Source organism: Camelina sativa, chromosome 18 (genome assembly GCF_030686135.1).
Source record: "Camelina sativa cultivar CO46 ecotype springtype chromosome 18, ASM3068613v1".
In the NCBI taxonomy this organism is placed as follows: domain Eukaryota; kingdom Viridiplantae; phylum Streptophyta; class Magnoliopsida; order Brassicales; family Brassicaceae; genus Camelina; species Camelina sativa.
In genome coordinates this window covers 15172459-15196715 of record NC_141897.1, presented here as the reverse complement: position 1 = coordinate 15196715, position 24257 = coordinate 15172459, and the positions used below count along the sequence as shown (strand labels likewise).

The window sequence follows — 24257 nt, the reverse complement described above, 5'->3', positions numbered from 1 at the left end:
TAAAAATAAATCATCATTTAGTTTAGATTTTCAATATTTTCTTAACGAAATTATAGTAATTAATTATGATTAGTATATATGGAAAGAATAAAAAACACATAAATTATATATATGTAAATTTGTAAACTAATTTACAGAAAGATGTATTGTATATCTCACATCGACTAAATATTTTGGAATATGGTTGATAATCACTATAAATATATGACTAATATGTTTTGAGTACAAATGAGCATGAAATTTGATTTATCATGTATCCAAATTTAACAGTTTAATTTGGTTATATATTTGAGCATATTTAAACTTTTAAAAGTAAACATAAAATAATATATTTACGTTTTTTTTTTTAAAGTTTAAGATATTATAAATATTTAAATTTTTATAGAATGTTTAAATTATTATAAATATTTGAACTCCGTTGAAAGTTTAAAATATTATAATACATTGAAAATCTATAAAATATTTAAGTAATATTGATATGTTTACTTTTAAAAATTTTAAAATATATAAAAAGTTTGAGTTAAACCCGTTAAAACATGTATTTTTATCAAACTAGAAATTAAATTGGGTTTTTTACAATTTTGCTGAGATTTGATATATCAAATATTATTTTTTAAATAATAACCTAAATATATCTAATCTCACTATAAATACAATGGTTTCTTAACAATAGAAATATCTCAGATTAAAATTTAACAAGCAACTTCTCCTCTTTTGACGACAAACCAAAATAAAGAAAAACTCATTCTCTTACAAAACTACTATCTGATATTGCGGTGTGTCTATTCTTTTACAAAACTACTATCCGATATTGCGGAGTGTCTATTTTCTTACAAAACTACTATCCAATTATGCGGTGTGTCTGTTTTCGTGAAAAGCTACATTCTACAAACTACTTACTCTATTAGGATTTCCAATTTACTGTATAAATATACGAATAAATACTATATAAACAAAGAAAATAAGTCAAAATAAAAAACTACATTCTAAAAATACAAATTACAAAAAAAAAAACTAACTAACAAAATATATAATCTCGTGCTGTAGCACGGGGTATCACTTAGTATGGGATTAAATTCCGATCGATTCTGGAACTGGAAGATAATAATAAGTTGCGTTGTTTATTTATATTATATTGTAACCGTATGCAGCAGGAGCAGTAGTAGTAGTAGTCAGACTCAAGAGATGGGTAATGAAAGCAAATAATGACGAGGTCAGTGAAGTTATATGGCTTCTCTTTAATCATCTCTTCTGATCTGGTAGTTCTCAGACAGGGTAGTGAATGCAAGATAGTAACGTTAAAGATTGCGCTGTTGAACCACCTAACCTCTTTGGTCATCAATATTGATGACATTGACCAAGTTACAGAAAAGTACCAATCTTCTTAATTGTATAGCTAAACTTCAGTTCCACTCTTAGTATTTAGATAATAACAAACATGATTAGAAGAAGTATAAAATAAATGAAGAACGCAATCGAGTCAATAGTAACAAGTGGTGGAAAAATTAACGTAGAGTAAAATATTCGGGTTTGATGATGTGAGCAAAAGAACACAACAAGAAAAGAAAAAAGCAGCTTTCTTCTTAATAATAGAGTGGTGTCCACGGACTTAAGTGAGACCTGTGTTTCATCGTTCTTTGAGATTCCTCAAAATCCAAACGTTTTAAAGCGCAATAGACATCAGGCAGAGGCTCCTCCGTCAAAATCATATTGATTGTATGCATGCGAGATTGGTTCACACCGATCAAAAACTGCCTAAGGCACTCCTCTTCCTCATATTTTTCCCAAGCTTCCTTTGCTCCACAGGTACACACAACAGGAGGTTTGTAATACTTCAACTCGTTCCACAATGCCATGAACTTTGTGAAATAATCATTGATATCCATTGGCTCATGCTGCTTCAAGTTCCATAACTGTGTCTTGATCTGATACAATCTAATATTATCGTTTCTGTGGTACCTAGCTTGAAGCGCTGACCACATTGCTTGAGCAGTCTTATGTTACATAATACTCTTTCTAATATCCTCAGATACAGAACTCATAATCCATGACATCACCATGCTATTACAGCAAGACCACATAACAGATGTTTGATCATTAGGAGGTGGCTTTAGAAGTGTTCCATCAACAAAACCAATCTTGTTCTTTATTCTCAAAGCTACGGTCATGAGAGGGAGCCAAATATGGTAATTAGAACCAGTAAAAACCTCATCCGAAACAAGGCTTACACCGGGCTGATCACCTTCGCATAAACATAAGGGGTTACGTCTAACACATTGGTTCTGATTGTTATTGGTACCTCCAAGAGTCATGATTCTAAATAGCTGAAAAAAATATATGCAAAGCAAGTGTCAAGTGAGTTAGCTTTAAACTGGAGAGTAATGATCACGGAACTGGCATAACTCAAAATTTTTGATCTTAGAATTACTCCCTCTGTTCCACTTTATTAGATTTTAAAGCTAAAACACAATGTTTAAGAAACCATGAATATTTTGTTTCTTTTTTGTGAATGAAATCTATATTTTGTTGTTTTTACATAACATTTATTACTACACATTTATTCAAAAAAATTAATACAAATGGTGGATAGAAATCTGGAAAAAAAATCTTATAAAATGGAACAAAAACAAAAGGCTAAAAAATCCTATAATTTGGAACAGAGGAAGTATAGTTTATAATTTTTGTTATAATTATAGAATTGTAAAACTTAAAGAATCTTTCTGCAAAATAAAAAAAATTTAACTTCAAAATAAAAGAAAAATATATTTTTATTTATTTCAGTTATAAGAAAAAAATGAATGTATTGATAATTTAAAATTTCTTATCTAGTAATAATTATTAAAAGTATCTATTTAATCATAAATAATAAAAAATGGTAAAAGTACAATGACTACTTTTCAAATAAAAAGTTTAGTTCTATTATAGAGGAAAAATAGAATTCTTCTATATGTAGAATAAAAAATAGCAATAACTATTTCAGATATGAAAATAAAGATAGGTTGGAGAGGCAAAAATATGGGTTAGAAATGTTTTTATTAAAGAGAATTTGTTAGAAATACCTCTTTCTAGAAAATTGGTTTTGAAGAATACATATTTTTGAAGTTTCCCCAAAAATATATTTGCAACTTCGAAGATTTCAAACATGAGTAGTCATGGGAAACTATTATTAAAAACGGCCAAAATTAAATAGTATTACTAGCGGCTGCACTTTGCCTCTTGGTCGTCTCTGTTTAACATTGTCCCTCAAGATTGGCTAGGTGATGTCACTCAAGTGAAGTTTGACATGAAATTAAGTTGAACACCTTTGACTTTGTTGCTTTAGTGAAAATGTCCTCAATCCGATATGAACTTCTTGTAAGTAGGAATGATGATGTCAAGCTCAACTTTCTCATGGATATGATGACAGTACAATCCACTTCGATATGTTTGGTACGATTCATTAAAAACAAGGTTGAAAGCAATGTGAATTGCAACCTGGTTTTCACAATGCATAGAGATCGGTTGAGAAGTCTTCTAAATTCATAAGTTACAACTTTAGCAAAATAAGTTCATATGTTGTATTCGCCATAGTTTTGTATTCAACTTTAGCAAAAAGGCCTTGTAACCGTCTTTTGCTTCGTGAAATAACCTAAATCTGATTTCTGGTTTCAGCCCAACGATATCGGTGTGTCCATTCATTTGTATCCAAATTCCTTTACAATATTCCAGATGTTGGAGATTCCATGCAACTTTTTTCAAGAGGAATATATACCAAAGAAATGAATTTCATTAAAGAAAGAGAAGAGTGACTATCATGCATGGAAGAGAGATAAACCACACCAAAATACAAACGTTTTAAAGCCCAATAGACATCATCTTTGTCAAAATTACATCGATTGTATGCACACCGATCAAAAACTGCATAAGGCACTCCTCTTTTTCGTTTTACAAAGCCTTATTTTCTCCACAAGTACATTTGCACGTACACACGACAAGGGGTCGATCGGATAATTTTTCAACTTATTCCACAATGTAAAAACTTAGTGAAATAGTCATTGATATCTATAGACTCATGCCGCTTCAAGTTCCATAATTGTGTCTTGATCCCATACAGTCTAAAAATATATAACTTTTACAAAAATTTAGTTCGCAGTGGTGCAATCCAAAAAATAAAGAAAGAAAACCGCTGCGGACCAATTGCGGACTATTTTTACGTACAAATAAATTGGTACGCAGCGGTCTACTGTCAGCCCTATTTTTAGGATGGACTAAACCGCTAACAGAATTGGCCTCCCTGACGGCAGTCACCATTCAAACCTTTAATATATATGAGCTACGTCATTCACAATCACAATCACCAAAAATAGAGAAGAAATGACGGTGGTGAATAGATTACCTTGACTGAGGGGTGGAGGTTGCAGCCTCAGAAACCTCAAGACAGGTTTCCCTGAATACAATTTGTTGTAAAAATCAATGAATAAGCCGACGAAATTTACACCCTAGCCAAATTCCACAAAGAAACCTAAATCAAAGACCCTAAATTGACAATGAAAAAAATAATCGAAATGTGACGAAAAAAATAATGAAGAAGCAATACGTATGAGAAGATGATTAATGATCATACCTCTTTTTCTTGGAGTCCAACGAATGAGATCTGTTCGAAGACGGAAGTGAGCAAACGCAGAGAATGAAGAGACTTGGGGAAAAAGAATTTTAAAAAATTGGGCTTTTAAAACGGGCCAAGGCCTGTTTTCAAAAACTCTTGCGTTTTAGATTAATCAGAACCACATGAGATTAGAGAGGGTTTGTTAGTTGATAACACCATTAATGCATTAACTAATGCAAGTTTAAGAAAGAGTTTAATGTTGTATTTTGACTGCATCTTTAGTCCAGAACGTAGTTCAAGTTACGAAGTAGATGTTCTCGTTTCACTCCTTTGAATTCAAGAAGGTATACAGATCTCGATCTCAGCATTTTACCACTTGCAAAGTTTATAATTTTGACTTTTTTGGTCCTCAAAATACTGGGATATATAGGTAGTAGGACAATCGAAGTCTCAAAGTCAAAATTTTGTAAACATATATCACAACGATGTATAAGTTCAAGAATGATCTTTTATGTAATTTGTTTTTGTAACATATAAGATCAAACCTCAAAGTAATATACGTACAAGGTACGCAACGAATAATTGGGGTTAATTTTCAAAAGACTTAGAATACTATATAATGTATATTTATGGTTCGACCTACTCACTGTTATTATATTGATTTTGATAAAAGCAGTAAACCTTAATACTGCAAATGTTCAAATTATGTAAGCGTGATTGTTAAAACGTTTGACATCGCTATAGATAGGTGTGAAGACTTTCATAGTGTGCCTATGGACCAATCCATGGTGCGTGACACTATTAAGTACAACAGCTATATAAAGTTAGCACTTGTGATGTTCATTATCACTCATTGCTAAGTTTTCAGTTTCCATCAAAATCTTGCTACCATATACTCCCTCCATTTCAAAATATAACATGTTTGGAGTGAAAGCACGCAGATTAAGAAATAACCACTTTAAAATAGTTCAACCAATCATAAACAAAACTGCATAAAATAAATAATAAAAAAATAGGAAAGTAATGTAAAAATTACTAAAAAAAGTTGAAAACATCTTATATTATGAAACAAAGAAAAACCTGTAAAACATTCTATATTATGAAACGGAGGGAGTATATAATAAAAGATAAAAAAAAATATAATGATTCTGAAAGAAATTAATATGAAATATGTATGAATTTTTCCCCAATATGTTAAAATGACCAAATGAAGACTTTTAAACGATTTTAAGTTTTACCACTTAAGTATCTAGTATTAGAATTCAGTTATATAAATGTGAATATTGTAACTATTCTGTTTAAGTTCTCTATATTGTAATTTACGAATATATCGGTTAGTTCTAAAACCAGCAACGAAGAGATACGTGGTTATACAATAGTGATGGTATCCACTATCCACTTGTACTATCAAGGACTTGCAATTTTTTTCATTCCTTATTTGCAGAGACTAGCTAGTTTTTGTTGTTGTCGTCACTCGTCAAACTCAACATATCTTTGAAGAAGACTAGTATATACTTAAACCCTTTTAAATATAGTTGAAAATGTTTAAACGTCTTTTTGACGCCCGAAAGGAAAAGTCAAATGCATGAGTATTTGGTTGGGGTTGCATGCACACCGTACGAGATACGTCCTTAGAATAAACATTGTTAGTTATGATTATAAATTCTAAGTCGGTATATACAACTACAACACCAATAAATTAGCGACAAGACCCTAGCTCTAACTTGTTTTCGTCTTTATCAGAATAAAACGAAACAAAGTCAATAATGCATCATAGACTTCAACTAGCCATTGGTTAATAAATAACACGTATGATATAAGACTAGTCCCATAAGCATTTGGGCTTACAAGGAATCTGTCTCTCCAAATGAATCAAGAATCCTTACATATAAAATAATTAAGTATCACTATTTGTGTGTACGGCTTTTGGTCATTTCGATAGGACGATGAATAAAATTTGAATTAAAAAGTGACTATTGAAGCTAATCAAAAGACCAAAAGTGAGGCTGTGGAATGAACAGCAAAAGCCTCTTTCTTTGTTCACTTCCGTTGTCTTGTCTCCTTCAAGCCCACCACTTTCTATCTATGATTTGACTTCAATAATTTGAGAAATCTGTGGCCTATTAGGTCTTTCTTACAATTTAATCTATTTGTTAACATAGTAGGGATCAACCTCGTTGTATCTTATTCGCTATTACGCTTATAGTAATATTAAGTGGAGTGATGAATGATGATATACGAGAGGACACGTGCGTAAACCGAGAATATATGTATATTCTATACATTTATGGTTCTGTCTTCGATTAGAATATTAACTACTTAGCAATTAGCATACAATTACATCTAAACATACATGTAATCTACGTGGAAACTATATGTGCAAATGCCAATAAGCTAATCCATGAACACAAAGGCCAACTTATGAGTGTAATATATATTAAACTACTTATATTTTAGCTATGAATGAAATTTATAGGACTATAAATGATAATTTCGATAAACAAAATTATCAATTGTTATTGGGATTATATTTCTATTGCAACTAGCACCCGCATTTTCATTAATACCCTTTCATGTAGGGCAAAAGTCTCAAACACTAAATCTAGTTAAGCCAATTTGCATCAAATGGCCTCTGACCATTAATAGCAAAATTAATTTTCGTCCTCACAGTAGCAAATAATTATCAAACCTCCAAGGCTCCAAGTATATATATGGTTCAATCATTATTTTAGGATCTATATGAGGGACATTTTTGTTTTCACAACACTATGAAAAAAATGTATCTAGACTATACTTCTTTCACCATATCAAGGATTTTCAAGTTTGTTCACTATTGGCTATTGCTCCAAAGTGGGAAGTATCGAGGATAACTGTGATCGATTATAATCTCTTATTGGTGAGCTCAATTCTCAATTTTTGACTTCCTTATTATTCAATGCCATATGTATATTTTGAATTAATTTGTGTAAAGAGGCTACTCGTATATATTTTCTTGACATCATCCCTTTGTTCATTTTCTTTGAATCCGTATGTTTTACGGGTTAGGTTCTTTTTCCTTTAGAAAAAAAAAATGTTTTCATCGACAGCAACTAGATGCTGACTAGAGACCTTGTATGATCTAACTGCTGCTGTTTGTCATGTATGTTGTATATATCTAAATGTTTTGAATTAAAAAAAAAATGGATGGTGTAAATAAGATAATTATTGCTTGTTTGATGAAGAGGCATACACAATAATTGACGATGATATTTCTATTATAAACATTGTAACTGCTCAATGCTCTAATCACGTTTAATTATTAATACAGAGTGATGAACTTATTACGGTTTTCGTTGTTGTTTCGTTCCCAAAACATAGCTAGTACCCACTCTGTCGTCGTATCCTTTGTTTCTTTGTCTCCATGGTTTATGCATCTTCATATTGGTCATAGCCACTGTGATAATCATTAGTTAATATTTCTATACTCATAATTTATGTCCTAGTACTTTTTGTAACGCTTGGACAATTTATGTCCGGAGGCGTCATTTTCTATGATATGTTACCAAGAATATATATTATCAACAGATCATTTCATTTTTATGACAATTGAAAATCGTCAAACATTTTTCTACCAAATGTAAACATTTTGAGATGCAAAAGACAATTAGTTACATTTCCTACATGCATATAATTAAAATTCGACCAAGCAATTAGAGCATTCGTGTCATTCACACAACTTTTCGTGGTGACATAATTGATTTTTTAAAAGAAAATCAAACATAAATACAATAGGTAATTTCTCTGAGTCGCTTAGCTTTCATGAAACTTGTGCCATTCTCTCTAGTTTAGTTTGTCGTTTCCATAGTCCCGAGACTATGCAAGTATTATTAAATCTGATATAGTAGGATTCAGTTTTTTTTGGCCTGGCCTTTCGAGGCCGCTCTATAGTCAATAGGAGTATATACTATAACGATTCTGAATTAGTCAAAGGGTTAGCTCGGGTTTTTAAATAATTATTTTGTGTGTGTTTCTTAAGCACAAGCCAAGGAGACAGAATCTCCTGAATATGATCAATATAAGGTACTTATGCATGTGGCAACATTGGTATTATTAATGTTACAATGTATCTCATCAACTTCAAATTATTGCTGCATCATAAAATAATTTAGAAAGTCTATTTTATGTACATGAGAGTATATTCAAAAATTCTCCACTTTTTTTCAATTAGAGAAACTGATATATATATGTTTTTTTTATCCTCCCTAGTATTTTATGCAATTTTGTTTTAAGGAATGCTAATAAAAAACTTCAATAATATTTTAGCATTAATTGTCAAATCTTCTGTACATGTGGAAATCTCAATATTAAATTAGTAATTCGATAGACCAATAACAAGTGTAATTGGCTCTTCAGTCCTAGGAAGTAAGTACCCCCTATCCTTAAAATCAATTAATTAGCAAAGCTAATCACAAATTTTGGAGTTGTACGTGTTAGAAGAATTATCAATACTCCAACATGAGTGATTCTTGGCATTGTGTTTCCTAACCAAATCTTTCTCAATCCTCGTAAGCTGCCACGTTAAGCCAAAAGATGCTGTGTAGTGTAGTTCCTTCTCAAAAATATATATCAAAGAATTAGTAATTAATTCAATAATAATCCATATAGTTCACTTCTAAGGATCTTTAACCCAGGTTCTATTTTTGTTTAATCACTCTTCTCTTGTCTCTTTCTTTATTTCATAGTTTATTTTTGTGTTAATAAATCTAAAGAACACTAGAAACTGCACTAACTTTACTATATGTCAGAGAATTTTAGATATAATTCTAACTCTATATTTTGTTTTAAATTTTATTTTCGAGTAAAAAATCGGTAATACTATTCTAACTCTAAACCAGAAAACTCTGTTTTTAAAAATATATATTTAGAAAATTTCATTTTCGATTTACACTAACATTTGGAATTTGTTTTTATAATTAGAAATTTAGTAGGATTAGAAAAGAAAAAAAACTCATTCCTATAAAACAGAGTTAAAACAGAGTAACTCTGTTTTGAAGAAAAAGTGGAAAAATCAATTGGAAATGCTCTACTACAAAAAAAAAAAAAAAAAAAAAAAAAAAAAAAAAATTAATATATATAATTCACAACGTTATGTAATTGTGAAATAATAGAGAGTTTATCAATATCTTTTAATTCGTAGCTAGATGGCCAAGGGACATTCATACATTTAGTTTCAAAAGTTATGTATGTGCATTTACTATAAATAAAACATATATATATATATATATATATATGAATATATGCATCATACTATATATAAATGGCGATACCAATTGCTAGAAGAAGAATGATAACAAAAAGATCGACCACTTTGAAACGTAATGCAAACGAAATTAAACTATAGTATCACATAAGTGAATCGATTTCCAATGAAGACAGTGATTTCTTATGAAATAAGTACAAATAAACTATTATATGAAAAACTGTTGAAGTGCCTCAAGTGATGTGAGTTATATTATTCACTTTGGTTGTTTTGGAAAGACAAAATTTGTAGAGAGTGCCCTTTGAATTACTTAAAAGGAAGGATATTCCTTCACCATATTTTACTAGTTTCCGTGGATACTGGATACGAATCTCTATTTCTTATTTATATGATTAATCAAATGTATTATTAGATAAAATTGAGTTGTACTTAGTTAGTCTCTTTGAATTGATATAATTGTTATAGATTGCACCATAACGATCTGGTAGCTGATATACAATTTGTATTTGAGTTCAAATGTTTCTGTTGGTCATTGTATATGGTTATAGGTTTTAGATTGTTTTGGAGGATAACGAACCAATTTATGGTGCAAACGTGGAAGTGGTGAAAAGGTCACGGAGAGATGCATCGTAACGAATTTAGAATTCGTTTAAAGACTTCTCATTGGTGTCGACTAAAGTTATAATCGATTTATGAAATTGCAAATAGCAACGATAAATCTCTCGGTTATTATTGGTATCCTACCAAATTTACATCAGTCATCTCATATTCTCATATTTAACAAAAAGTTATCAATTAACTCGAAACAAAGATATTATTATTTGTTATATAAATTAAAAGAAAATCATATTATAGCTATTGACCTTCTTATTACAGAACTTCTCCAGATTTGGTCCCTCCATGTTATTCTGAGTCAGCATATCATAGGCAGACTGAACTGTAAACTGACCATTGAAGGTCTCTCCCCACGATATATGGTCTTGAGCTCCAGAGAAGCTATCTATTGCAACAGCTCCCAACCTCAACCGTATCTTCTCGTAAATCCATGGTATAAGACGACCAAGAGACCAGTCCACCTCATCGTTCCATAAATCACTGGCATGTTCATCAATGTGGTCCTTCGGTACCGCCCCTTGCATCAAATCCAAGAAATACTTGTTTGTCAGCCACATGTCCTTCAAAAAATGAACCTCTCTCCCCTCACCCAAGACACAATTCTGTCTCGGCAAGACCACCTCCCTATGCCAGTCACCACACTACGCCACAATGAAGAACAAGTTCCCTTCGACACCAGCCAGTGTAGATTATGGGTGTCACCAACCTTATACTTACACATTAACACTTTAGCCTACAAGCTGACCCGATCATGTAATAATCTCCACCCCACCTTTGCTAGTAGTACCTTGTTCATAGCATGACCACGCTTGATGCCCAAACCCCCTTCCCTCTTTTGGGTACATACTCGTTCCTATGCAATCAGATGATGCTTGCGTTTCTACATAGTTCTCCCCCAGAGGAAAGTTCGTGACGCTTTCTCCAGATCATCAAGCAAAACTTTAGGCAAAAAGATCACGCTCATGGTGTGAATTGGTATAGCTGCTAGAACCGCTTTCGTGAGATTCGTACGCCTCGCAAAGCTCAGACACCATTCTTTCCATCCTGCGAGTTTAGAGGAAACTCGTTCCAACACTTCTTTCAACATTGCTCTATTCACCCTCTTTTGCAGAATGGGCATACCCCAGTATTTACCCAAGTCTTTGGTGGACATAATGCAACTCTCATCCGATATCAATTTCTGCATATCCCTGGACAGATTCTCAGAAAAGAAGATTTTCGAATTATCCAGGCTCACTCGCTGACCAGACGCAATACAGAATTGCTCCAAAATCCTTCTGATAACTTTTATCTGAGAGACTGAGGCTTCAGCAAAGAGGATCAGATCGTCGACAAACCAAATGTGCGAGAGTGGGGACCCCCCTGGCCACTCCTTTCCAACGATATCTCTATCAATCATTTGACACCACCTCTCCAAACACATAATAAATAAGTATGGTGACAAAGGGTCACCCTGTCTCAGACCCCTCTACGGTGTGAAGGCTTCAGTCTGCTCTCCCTTCCACAGAATATTCATCTTTGAATCCTTCACACACTTCATGATCCAACCAATCCAAATATTTGACAAACCAACAGCAGCCAGTCTATCCTCCAAAAAATCCCAGCGCACTCTATCATAGGCCTTCTCAAGGTCAAGATTTAAAAGCATCCAACCTTTGTGACCCTTTTTGCGTCTCATGGAATAGACTGCTTCTTGCACAATGACAATCTTGTCCAGACTTAACCTCCCTGGAATGAAGCTTGATTGAGCGGGTCCTATCAACTTCGAGATCACCAACTTCAAGCGCATATCAATCACCTTAATAATCGTCTTAAAAATAACATTACAAAGACTAATGGGGCGGAACTGTGTTATTCGTTCTGGCTTCTCCACTTTTGGGATTAACACAACTAAAGAATCATTCAAACCTAGACGAAACTGAAGCAAAAACTGTACTGCAGACTCACCAACCACATCCCAGCATTTCAAATAAAAGATTGGTTGTTAACCATCTGGCCACGAGGCTTTGTAAGATCCCATATCCCGCAGAGTAGTCTCCACTTCATTCCCTACTATTGGTTTACTAAATTTTAATTTATCCTCATATGATAACCGTTGAAACCCTCCAGGTGGTGATATGTTAAAATTAATCCCTAGAGCTACTCTCTCAAATAAGAGATCATTGTAGTACTTAGGGGTCGAATCCACAGAGACTCAAGATCAAACACAATAAATTATGGATTTTTGTTATTACGCTAAACATGTTGATTTCATTATTGAAAAGCAATGCAAAATATTAAATTAATTGTTGTAAATTCAGATGATCAAAAAGTTATGCCTAGGGAATTTCTTAGGTAATTATGAAATATTAAATCAATAAATTAATTAGGATTCAAACAATTAAAAATCAGATCTAGAATCTAAACTCGTTTATAAAATAAATCAGTTCTCACTACAATTATTATCTAAATTTAAAACCAGAAAATCCAAATCTCTTTCTAAAAGTCTAGGTTAAAAATATGTAATAAAATCATGTTTAGATAAGTTCACAAAATTATTAAATAAAATCTCTTTGTAAAAAGTAATTTTGCTCATCCAAGGTTTAATCAGGAAAATAATTATATTCTCATATCAATTTATTTTCCTAAGATATTAATTATAGGTGACCAATCAAGAATTAATGTGAAGAACAACCAAAGATGAAGATCATAAAAGATAATGAACCCTAAAAGCAAGAGATCTAATAAATCATAAAAATCATGTGAAAAACCCTGAACATAACAAACAAACTACTCAGACATATTCAATGAAGAACAAGACATAATTCTGAATAACATGCAATAAATATTGAAAAATAAAATAAGGAGTTTAGATATCTTCTCTCTATAAAAGAATTCAGATTCGTCTCTCTCAAAAGTTCTCAATATATCACTCGCAAAAAGCTGCTAGAAAATAACTTAAGCGTTTCTAAAACCCAAAAACAATATATATATATATATATATATATATATATATATATATGTCCTAAAAACGTCAGAGCTTGTGTTACAATTGTGGAAAACTTCGGGACAATTTTTAAAACTTCCAAAACTTGGCTCTCTCGTCGGTTAAACTGGGTGTCGACCAATGCTAAAGCGGTGTCGATCGACACCATCACTCTGAATCGCTTCCAAGTTGGTTTCCTCAGGTTAAATGATCCAAATTGCTTCACTCCGCTCCATCTGTGCCAAAGTCCTAGAAAACCTCTAACGACTCTAAAACATCCTAGAAAACAAATCAAAAGACTCAAAAAGCACACTATATCATGGTTAAAACCCGTAAAAACCATGATATATCACGTGGCAATCAGGCAACCACTTGAGTCACATCATCCAAAGAGTATATTCGCTTACAGTAATCCATAGCCAGCCATTCTAGCTCACATATATCAGTCAACCAAGTCTCTGCATCATTCCTCAATGTTTCTATCTTGTTCCTGCATCATCTGATGATAGTTAAGGTGTGAAAGAAAGTGGTATTGCGGTCTCTCAGACCAATCCAATTCTCCCGCGACTTATGAAACCAGAGGACTTCTTCCTGCTCAAGAACCTTATCCAGCCGCTGAACTAAATCTGCTTCCTTCTGTAACAAGTCATTAGTCTGTACAATGTCCAACTCATCCTAAACTCCTTGAATTTCTTTTAATAACTCCTCCTTCTGTTTATGAACGTCACCAAAGATCTCTTTGTTCCACTTTTTCAAGGTCGACTTAAGCGCATTAGATCACACCACCATGAAGCTTCTAACAAAGCCTTGAAGCCCTCGTGACTCAACCAAGCCGCCTCAAACCTAAACAGTCGGTGATGCAGATTCCGACTCACAACTGGAAAGATCTGAATATAGAGAGGAGCGTGATCATATGCTAAAAATGGTAGATGCGACACAGTAGCTTCTTGCCATTTTAGTCTAGCATGTGTACAACATAGCACACGGTCTAATCTCTTTGCCACAAAATTATGTTGAACCCTCCCTCGATACCAAGTAAACCTATTCCCGCAGAAACTTATATGAATAAAAGACTCCTCATTGATCCAATCCCCAAAAGAGAAATAATCTTCTGAAAGCATCCCATTACCACCTGAACTTTCGTCCAATCTAACTATCGTATTAAAGTCTCCTCCCATGAGAACTGGTCCATCAATCCTAGATAATATGTCGTGAAGCTCATGCCACAAGCCACTCCTCATGATAACTGTAGGCGCACCGTACACGACTATGACATGTAGGATATCCACTCCATTAACCACCCGTGTGTATATAAACTGATCTGAAGAATTCCTGATCCCCACAGAACCAATGTCATATCTCCACAATAACCAGAGACCCCCACTTTTCCCAACCGCGTCTACCCGAAATGAGTTCTCAAATCCTAACCCTTTGCATAAACGACTCGCATTCTCTCCTCCATCGTGTGTCTCAACAGGTATTGTATCGAGCAATGGAAGTTGGGTTTATTAGCCCCCCGGTAATTCCAAAAAAGATAATTCATAATTTCTTCAAAAGGTGCAACTGGAACCACCGAGGAATCTTGCTAAGCGGATAATCCGCTCTCCCTCCACTAGGGGACTCCTCCTGCATATTCCCCATGCCTTGTCCATCATCATTACCAGCAGCCAACCGTATAACCAGAAGATCTGCCTCATGGATCACTTATGTGACCTTACTCTCCACTCGATTCTCGCCATCTGGCACAAACGCACCACCAGACCAACCAACACTCCCAACTCAACCCACAATCGCTTGCCATTCGCCGTCAAAGGCTGCTCGCCAAGACTTAGACCAAACACTAACCCTCTTCCAGGCTTACTAAGTTGGGTCTGTTTGCTTTTAGGCCCAAAACAATCCCTTTTTGTTTATGGTCATTGTTTACAACCGTCCAGTTCGCGCCATACCTTTGCCACCATAACGTGCAGACCACTCTTCCCCGACATCATTCTTATCTCATTTTCCTTATTAGCCTTGGATCGAATATTTCCTGCCCCAGAATCACGGCAAATCCCGTCATCTCCCCACTTCCCAAATTTGTTAGATACCACAATATTCCCTAAATGTGAGGTTGTTTCCTGAAGATTACGCTCGGGATTCCTCACTGACCCTCCTGCCGCAAACACCACTTGCTTGGTCGGTTGGCCCATTTACTGACCACCGCGACAAACTTCGGTAAAGCCATCCTCTGTCAGTGGAGCCTTCCTTACCACGACCACCTCCTTCCCAAGTGAAGGACCAACGACCTCCGTCTTCGTCGCTCGACGGTGACAAGAATGCACCAAGTTCCCATACACTCCACATCGAAAACAGATATTACCTAAGACTTTCATAAAAAATAAAGTACCTCTCGCCATTAATCATCACTGTGCCCTTCAAAGGTTTCCTAAGATCCACCTCAACACACACCCTCGCAAACCTTGCTCTCTCAAAGTTCAAGGTAGTTAAATCAACGTGAATAGGTTTCCCCATTCCTCAAGCAATTACCATCAAGATTCTCCTATGGTAAAAATTCACCGGTATATTTGACACCTGAATCCAAACTGGCATAGTCATAATTTCGTCTTTCAGAGGATCAAATTCTGGAGACCAGGCTTTCACCATGAGGTAACTTCCAAAGGTCTTCCATGGATCTTCAGTCAAAGCTGTCAAGTACTCATCCTCCATCTCAAAGCGAACCATAAAGAACTGCCGCGAGAGATCCAACACATGCATTCCCCCCCCCCTCCCCCTCGGTTTCCACATCTCCCGCAACCGTTTAGTCAGCACAGAGTTCAAAACATGACGCCCTAGAACTTTGACGATCATAAACTGCTTCCACAAACCATTCATGGCCTCCAAAACCTCCTGCCCAATCGTAATCATTGGTTCCCCCTCCTCTCCATCCAGAAACGTAATACTCACCCGCTTATCCACAAACTCATCTTCCAACACCTCCTCCGATGACAATTTGTCACCCCCAACACTGCCTTTCACTTTACTCACCCACAAACTTCCAGCATGTGGTGAGTCTCCTAGAGGGAGACCCTTCTCTCTGATATCCACCATCATCGCGTCCGTTGTCATTACTCGACTCTTATTCGGTCAGTTTTTAAGTAGTTACTATTTATATTTATATTTTACTATTTGTAGTGATTGACATTTTTAAATACATCAATTATATTAAAATATGAATATTATTGAAATTTGACCCTCATTTAAACACATTACGGATGGAAATGATCTAAGACTATAGTTTAAAACAATAGTAAAAAATTACCGTGGCAGAATGGTAGACTGTCCCATCCACTATATCTACGTAGTTTTGAAATCTGTAGCCATTAATTCTATTGCCTCATACAACTCTCTTTTTTTGTCAACTTATTTAAAAAAAATTATAAATTTTAAAACCTCTCAATAATATTAAAAGCACAAAAGATGAATCTATCAATAATTGTTATCATTATACACTACAAAAATTTACATTAATCATCTAACGATTCCCCTTCTCCAATAAAGAAAAAAAGTTATCAATTAATTCAAATGAAAGTCAATTTAATTTGTTTGTTTTTTTTTGTGTTAATGACCGTCCCATGATTGACTCAATTCCTCCCTAATTATATTTTAACCATCCCAGCCTCCACATCCTCCTTTACGTCGTCGTCACTGCTGCCACTATCCACCGCAGTGGTGAGCTCCTTAGCCCTTTCAGCCTCCAATTCCCAATCAGTCCTACATGTAGCTGCCATCATACCAATCACACATGTGATCTGCGCCGCGAGCATCCCGAGCCAAAGTCCCTTGAATCCGAACCCAAACCAAAACGCCATAACTGCTCCAACCGGGATACCTATAGCGTAAAACGCCACCCCGTTGATATTAGCTCCGATCTTCGGCCTCGCAGAACCTCGGATAACCCCGCAACCCGTAGTTTGCGGGCAGTTCCCGAGCTCGCATAGGCCGACTATTGGCAGAGCCATGGCAGTCAACTTCATGATTTCTTTGTCATCTGTGAAAAACATTGCCCATGTGTTTCTCACCGAGACAGTAAACGTGAAAGCCGTGAACCCGAGTGCGATGCTGAGACCAAGTCCAACAATGGCAGCTCTTTTCGCTCTTTGTGGCTGGTTCGAACCAAGCTCGTTTCCCACCCGAGTGGACACTCCTAAGCTCAAGGAATTAGGGAAGATGTAAACAAGGGAAGTGATTTGGATGACGATTCCCATAGAAGCAACGCTTGCTTTAGGGTCTATGAGAAACCCACAAAGCAAAATCATAATCTCATAGCACCACCACTCGAGACAAACCGATATACAACTCGGTATCGCGAGACAGAGTAGTTTCTTCCATTCTCTCACACTATCTTCATAAGTCTCCTCTGTAACCTTCTCGTCTTCGTCCACACTTAGCTTCTCTTCCAAGAAACAGATGTAGAGGAAGAGAAAGGCCACAAGGTTGAAGTTAGACACAACACCACTCAAGGCGATGCCTTTGATCCCCAAACCGAGGTAACTCACTAACAAGAACGTGACTGGCAAGTGGAGAAAGCTCGCGGCCACTGTGCAGACTGACAAAGGAAGAGTCTTTGACTGCGTTCGGAGATAAACTCTTAACGGGTGTAAGAAAGATTGAGCTACGAGATCTGGAACAGAGTAAAGCAAAAAGATATGAGCTTCGGACGCGAGCTTCTTGTCCTGTTTCAAGATTAGAAGAATCTTCTCCATGTTCATCCAAAGAAGTGCAACAGGGAGAGAAGTGACTAGGAGGAGGATGATCCCTCGCCTAATAGTCGCGCTGACGTGGTTGTATCGTCTAGCTCCGAAGGCTTGAGAGCAGATAGACTCAACTCCCATGGTTAAACCAGAGAAAAGAGAGTATCCGGTTATGTTTGCGAATGCGGCCGCCAGAGAGCCACCGGCGAGAGTTGCGTCTCCGAGACCGCCGAGGAAAGACAGAGATACGAAAGAGCGAACGTAGAGGAAGAGACCAGTGAGGACCAAAGGGTAAGAGATTTTGCCGATTGAGATTGCTTCATTTATGAAGACAGAGAGAACAGAGGAGTAATCTTTCGGAAAATGTAGTTTCTGATGAGAGCTTTTTTGGAGTAAAGGTATTGTAACTTCGTCTCTGACACGATTTGATTGACTCATTCTTTATTGTTTTTGTCAATATCTATGTGTGTGTGAGAGAGAGAGAAGAGAGAAGATTCTTTTTAGGTGTGAAGAAGATTGGTTATGCATTTGGCCTTTATATAGAGAGTAGTGGTGGATTTTAATATTGTTAGAATTCCTTTTTAATCATATGATTTTTTATTATTCAAGTTAAAAAATTCACACGCTTATTTATAACACTTTTTATTTAAATTTTACCTACATGTATTTCATTTCATTTGGATTTGCATAAATTTGTAGTTTAGCTATAACATGTTTTCAAATTTCTATGCAATTTTTAGATTAGTTTAATATTTTATATTATGCACTATTGTTTTTAATTGTTTTAACTTATTAAAAGTAAAAACTTTTTAATAAATATTTAATATACATCAGATTTTTACTTAGTCTGAATTGTGAAGTGACACTGTAGTAGCATGCGTATAAAATCAATATACGACTTAATAATTCTTATCTTTCTTTTTATATATAGTCAACATATGCGATATTAAATATAGATTCGTGTATTTTGTTCCATTTGAAATTTGTATACACGTGAAGTACTTACTACGGTTAAATCTGTGCACACGGTTTTTACTAAGTTTTGAATCTGTTTAGTAACACATTTGATAGCGTGTTATTAATGTATATACATCAAGTTGTAATTCAAGAAAATATTGATTCTTATTTTTTATTTTGTTGTCTTATGTTATTTTTCCAAGTCAGAGAATATGATATTCAATGTACCATATATATACTGTACATTGTTTAGTTTTACTCAGTTTGTATGTGTATAAATGAGACGTGGTAGGATACGCATAAATCAATATAAGTATAAAGTCGTTCGTCATTTAAAAAATATTTAATATTTTCTGGTTTTTGTCATAGATTTTTTCTTTTAATTTTTACTCAAGTTCAATGTAAAAATTAAAAGAAAAAATCTATGACAAAAAACAGAAACGGAATCAGGGACCATGTTTAGGTATTCTATTACATCTGAATTTGTACGCACGTGTGTAACTAAATATCGAATTTGATAGTGACCATGTTTACGTTTCTACTCGATCGATATAAATTTTTATAGTGACATATAAACTTTGAAAGCATTGTGTATTCTTTATGATAGCCATTCACCAACTTTGTAGCCAATAGTTTAGCTATGGCCTATGAATGTTGATTTTTTTTTGTTAACGTTTCATCTTTCTCGTAGCTTTCAAAGTATGTGAATGGTTGCAGCGGTTGTTTGCTCCAGATTGGTGTAAGAACATGATTCTTCCCAAAGCTTTGATTAAGATGTCAGCCTTTTGTTCATTTCCATGAACATGTTCCACCTCCACTTGCCCATTCTCAACACACTCTCTAACAAAGTGATACCTTGTATGAATGTGCTTGCTCCTTCCATGAAAAACAGAGTTCTTGGTTTAAGCTATAGCCGACTGATTGTCAACTCGAATTGTGACTTTCTCACACGGCAAACCGGTAACCACACTGAGCAAATCTTGGAGCCATATTGCTTGCCGTGCCGCCTCTGTTCCAGCCACGAACTCTGCCTCGCAGGATGACAAAGCCACTGTGTCATGTTTTTGTGAGCACCATGTGATAGGACTTCCACCAAGGTAAAAGATATGTCCAGTCGTGCTTCTACCATCGTCTGGATCGAGATTATGACTACTGTCACTGTAGCTATTAGCCTTGGCACCTTCGAAACAGAGCGTCTAAACACTAAGCCAAAAGAAGTCGTACCCTGCAAGTACCGCAAACACTGCTTTAATGCTGCACCATGAGAAACCTTTGGGTTTTGCATGTATTTGCATAATACTCCAACACAAAAACTTAAATCTGGTTGGGTATGGAGCAGATAACGAAGACAGCCAATGGTTTTCCTGAAATATGTGGCATCAATGTCTTTTTCCTCCTCCGATTTAGCTAGCTTTGCTCCAGACTGCATTGGTGTAAGAACATGATTGCAATTAGCCATACCTGCTTCCTCTAAAATCCTCTTAGCATACTCTTCTTGTAACAACATTATTCCACCATCAAACTGACATACTTCAATTCCCAAATAGTATGTTAATCTTCCAAGATCACTCATTTCAAACTTAGTGGCCATCTCCTTTTTGAACTCATTGATAATTCGAACATCCGTACCTGAGACAAACAAGTAATCCACATAGACAGCTACCACAAGAAATTTTCCTTTTACCTCCCTTCGATAAACTGATGGTTCCTTAGGACATTTCTTAAACTGCAACTCAATAAGGATTTGATTCAGCTTATTGTTCCATGCTCTTGGGGCTTGCCTCAAGCCATATAAGGCTTTGTTGAGCTTATAAACTTTATCTTCACTCCCTTTTACTTCAAAACCTTCAAGCTGCATGACGTAAATCGTTTCCTTTAGCTCACCATGTAGAAAACCAGTTTTAATATCAAGATGGTGTATCTCCCAACCATTAGAGGCTGCAAGATTAACAAGAAGTCTTATTGTCTCTAATCTTGCAACTGGAGCGAAGACCTCTTCAAAATCAACTCCGTATTGTTGAACATAACCCTTTGCAACCAAACGAGCCTTATGTTTATTGATGCTTCCATCCGAATTCTTCTTGAGTTTAAACACCCACTTTAAACCTATGGGTTTGACTCCATGGGGTAAGTCTACAAGATCCCATACTTGATTTTTCTTGATCGAATGAATCTCATCTTCACAAGCAAACATCCATTCTTTCATACCTTTTGCCTCAAGATAGTTCCTAGGTTCATCATTCAAGTCCAAAAGTAACAATTCTCCTTCTTCATCAGCGAGTAGTGCATAGTCTTGAAGATATTTTGGCTTCACAATCGGTCTTGTTGTCCGTCTTAGAGTAGGTTGCGGCAGAGCCTGTTCTTCTTGGATATCTTCATTCTCGGCATTATCAAGTCCACTCTCTGAAATATCATCAGTATCTTCTTCATTGATAACACGATCATGATCTAAATATGAAGTCTCACGATCCGAATTATCAGACTGATCGTTTTGATCTGAAACAGAATTTTCATTCTCAACTTCCTCTTGAATGCCATGGTTACCAAACTCACCAAAAATAACACTGAAGCTTCCAGCCTGGTCTTGCTCTTGATTGTTACCACTCTAGTTCCAACCCTTTGTTTCGTCGAATACTACATCACGACTCACTATTATTCTTCGAGTTTTTGGTTCCAACAGTCGATACGCCTTTGATCAGGGCTATGTTCCTAAATGAATGGTAAGATGTAAATGATCTTCTAGTTTTTTCAAATGAGGCTTGTCAATCTTAGCATAACCAATACACCCAAAAATTCGTAGATGCTCAATGTTTGGTCTCTTATTTCTCAGGGGTTCGTATGGAGTCTTGTCTTCAAGAGCTCTTGTACCGATCCTGTTTATGAGATAGGTACACTGTCTAATTGCTTCTCCCCAAAGAAAGTTCGGAACCTGCATGTGCTTCATAATGCTTCTTGCCATTTCTAAAAGTGTCCTGTTTCACCTCTCGACAACACCATTCTTTTGGGGAGTGTATGGAGCCGTAAGGTGTCGACCGATGCCAGACTCTTCACAGAAAGAGTTAAACTCTTGAGACACAAACTCTCCTCCTCTGTCCGTTCTGAAAAATTGTATGGTAGTCCATGTCTCTTGTTCAACATGCCTTTTGAAGTGTTTAAACTTCTCAAAGGCTTCACTTTTTTCTTTGAGCAAAATCGTCCACATATACCGTGTGTGGTCATCTATGAGAACGAAGATATACTTTTTACCTGCAATAGTACTTCGTGAGATCGGACCACAGAGATCTCCGTGAATGAGCTCAAGAACCTTAGATGCTCTGTATGTGGTTGCCTTTGGAAAAAATTTCCTATTCTGCTTCCCGAGTAAACAAGATGAGCAAATGTCTGTATCGAGGGCAAACCTTGGTATACCTTGAGCAAGGTCCTTTTGCATCATGTTCTTCAAAGTTTCAGAGTTGATGTGTCCCAATCGTGCATGCAATCTGCTACAATCACTTATGGTTTTTGAAAGAAGACACATCATGTCTTTGATTCCCATATGTACTTTGTATAAACGATTTTTAGATCGTTTTGCTTTGACAAGGAGCTTTCCGTTATGGTCATACATGATTAGGTGATCTCCTCTCATTATGATGTCACACCCTGATTTCGTTGCTTGTCTGAGGCTGATGATGTTGCTTGTAAGACCTGGAATAAAGTAAACATCCAACATTCTTCTTGATTCACCATTCATGTCAATGAAAGAAATCGATCCTTTCCCTTTGATATCTATGTGCGAGTCGTCACCACACCTCACTTTTCCTGTTATGGATTTATCAATAGCATCAAAATATCTCTGATCACCAGACATGCGGTTGCTGGCACCGTTGTCGAGATACCACTCGTTCTCTTCTCTTGTGCGTGACTCAAACTGGCTTGGTACGCAATGTTTCTCGTTCAGAAAGACCACCTCATGTATCATTAGTACGTCTGCATTATGTGTTTCATCGTTGTATGTTTCTTCAATCTCTTGCAGTTTAATCAGCCGGTCAGGACAGTTTGATGCGTAATGTCCAAGTTTATCACACCGATAGCACATAATTTTTGATGTATCTCTCCCTCCATTAGACCTACCGCGGCCTCTTCCTCTGTAATTGGATCTTCCTCCTCGTCCTCTGTATCGATAATCACCATTGTAGTCACGAGTTTGATCTTGACTATTAGCATACATAAGCTTCCCTTGATCTTCTTGTGCATCTTCCTCCTCGAAGATACACTCCTCATAGACTTTCAGTCGTCCTATGATTTCTTCAAAACTTGTAGTATTAAGATCCAAAACTTGTTCGAGTGAGGCTACAATGTGAATATACTTCTTCCTGGGAAGACTGTTAAGAAATTTCTTAACTATCTTTGATTCTTCAATATCCACTCCAAGAGATGTTGAGTTAGTAGAGATTTCAGAGAGTTTTCCCACAAAATCATCTATTTTGTCGGAATCTTTCATCCCAAGTCTATCAAATTCAGACATTAGGGTCTGCAATCTAGCTTCTCGGACTCTGTCTGCTCCCACATATCTTGTTTGAATAGTTTCCCATACCTTCTTGGCAGTTTCAAGTCCTCCAACCTGCAGGATAAGCGACTCTGGTATTGATTGAAACAACAAAGCCATGGCCAAGTTGTTCTTCTCATCATCGGTTGAGTCTGATTCTATAACCTCCCAGACTTTGTTAACCGCAAGAGTGATTTTCATTCTCATGGCCCATATTGTGTAATTCATAGGGTTTAGCATCAGACATGAGATTGTTGATCCTTCTTTAGGTTTAGGTGTAGCTACCGTGAGATCTCCCGTGTTAACGTTTTGCTCTGATACCAAATCAAGTTTTCAAATAGAACTTCAAAGATTAAGAATTCAAGAATTTAAAAGAATAACTCTAGTTCTCTTAATCTCTCTCAAATCTCTCTCAAAAGTATACAGTAAAACCTCTATAAATTAATACTCTATAAATTAATAAACACTATAAATTAATAAATTTTGCTGGTCCCAAGTCGGGCCAGTGTAAAAATTAACAATATTCGATAAGATAATAAGATAATAATTTTTTCGAAATCTCCTTATAAAATATTGTCCCAATAATATCATAAATTAATAATTATGTAAATTTATATATATATATATATATATATACTGAT

At 35.5% G+C, this 24257-nt stretch overlaps 2 protein-coding genes, 1 long non-coding RNA gene and 1 pseudogene across 4 annotated transcripts; 1 reads left to right on the top strand and 3 right to left on the bottom strand.

Moving 5' to 3' along the window:
- Positions 1-7322: 7322 nt before the first annotated feature.
- On the top strand, positions 7323-12523 carry LOC104761213 (uncharacterized). The gene is made up of 2 exons (XR_763108.3): positions 7323-7481; positions 10373-12523. It is a non-coding gene; the product is annotated as an uncharacterized LOC104761213 (long non-coding RNA).
- Positions 12524-15918: 3395 nt separating this feature from the next.
- On the bottom strand, positions 15919-16509 carry LOC147922934 (uncharacterized). Its single transcript, XM_087497845.1, has one exon. It carries the CDS (start codon positions 16507-16509, stop codon positions 15919-15921), a length of 591 nt encoding a protein of 196 aa, XP_087353971.1.
- A 352-nt stretch (positions 16510-16861) lies between these two features.
- LOC104761212 (protein DETOXIFICATION 50 pseudogene) lies at positions 16862-18637 on the bottom strand (annotated as a pseudogene). The gene has a single exon (XR_015588474.1). The product of XR_015588474.1 is annotated as a protein DETOXIFICATION 50 pseudogene (transcript).
- Positions 18638-19993: 1356 nt separating this feature from the next.
- LOC147922933 (uncharacterized) lies at positions 19994-23823 on the bottom strand. The gene is made up of 3 exons (XM_087497844.1): positions 22338-23823; positions 20316-21617; positions 19994-20271 (listed from the first exon to the last, which is right to left on the bottom strand). The coding sequence occupies exons 1-3, from the start codon at positions 23821-23823 to the stop codon at positions 19994-19996; spliced, it is 3066 nt and encodes a 1021-aa protein (XP_087353970.1).
- Positions 23824-24257: the final 434 nt, after the last annotated feature.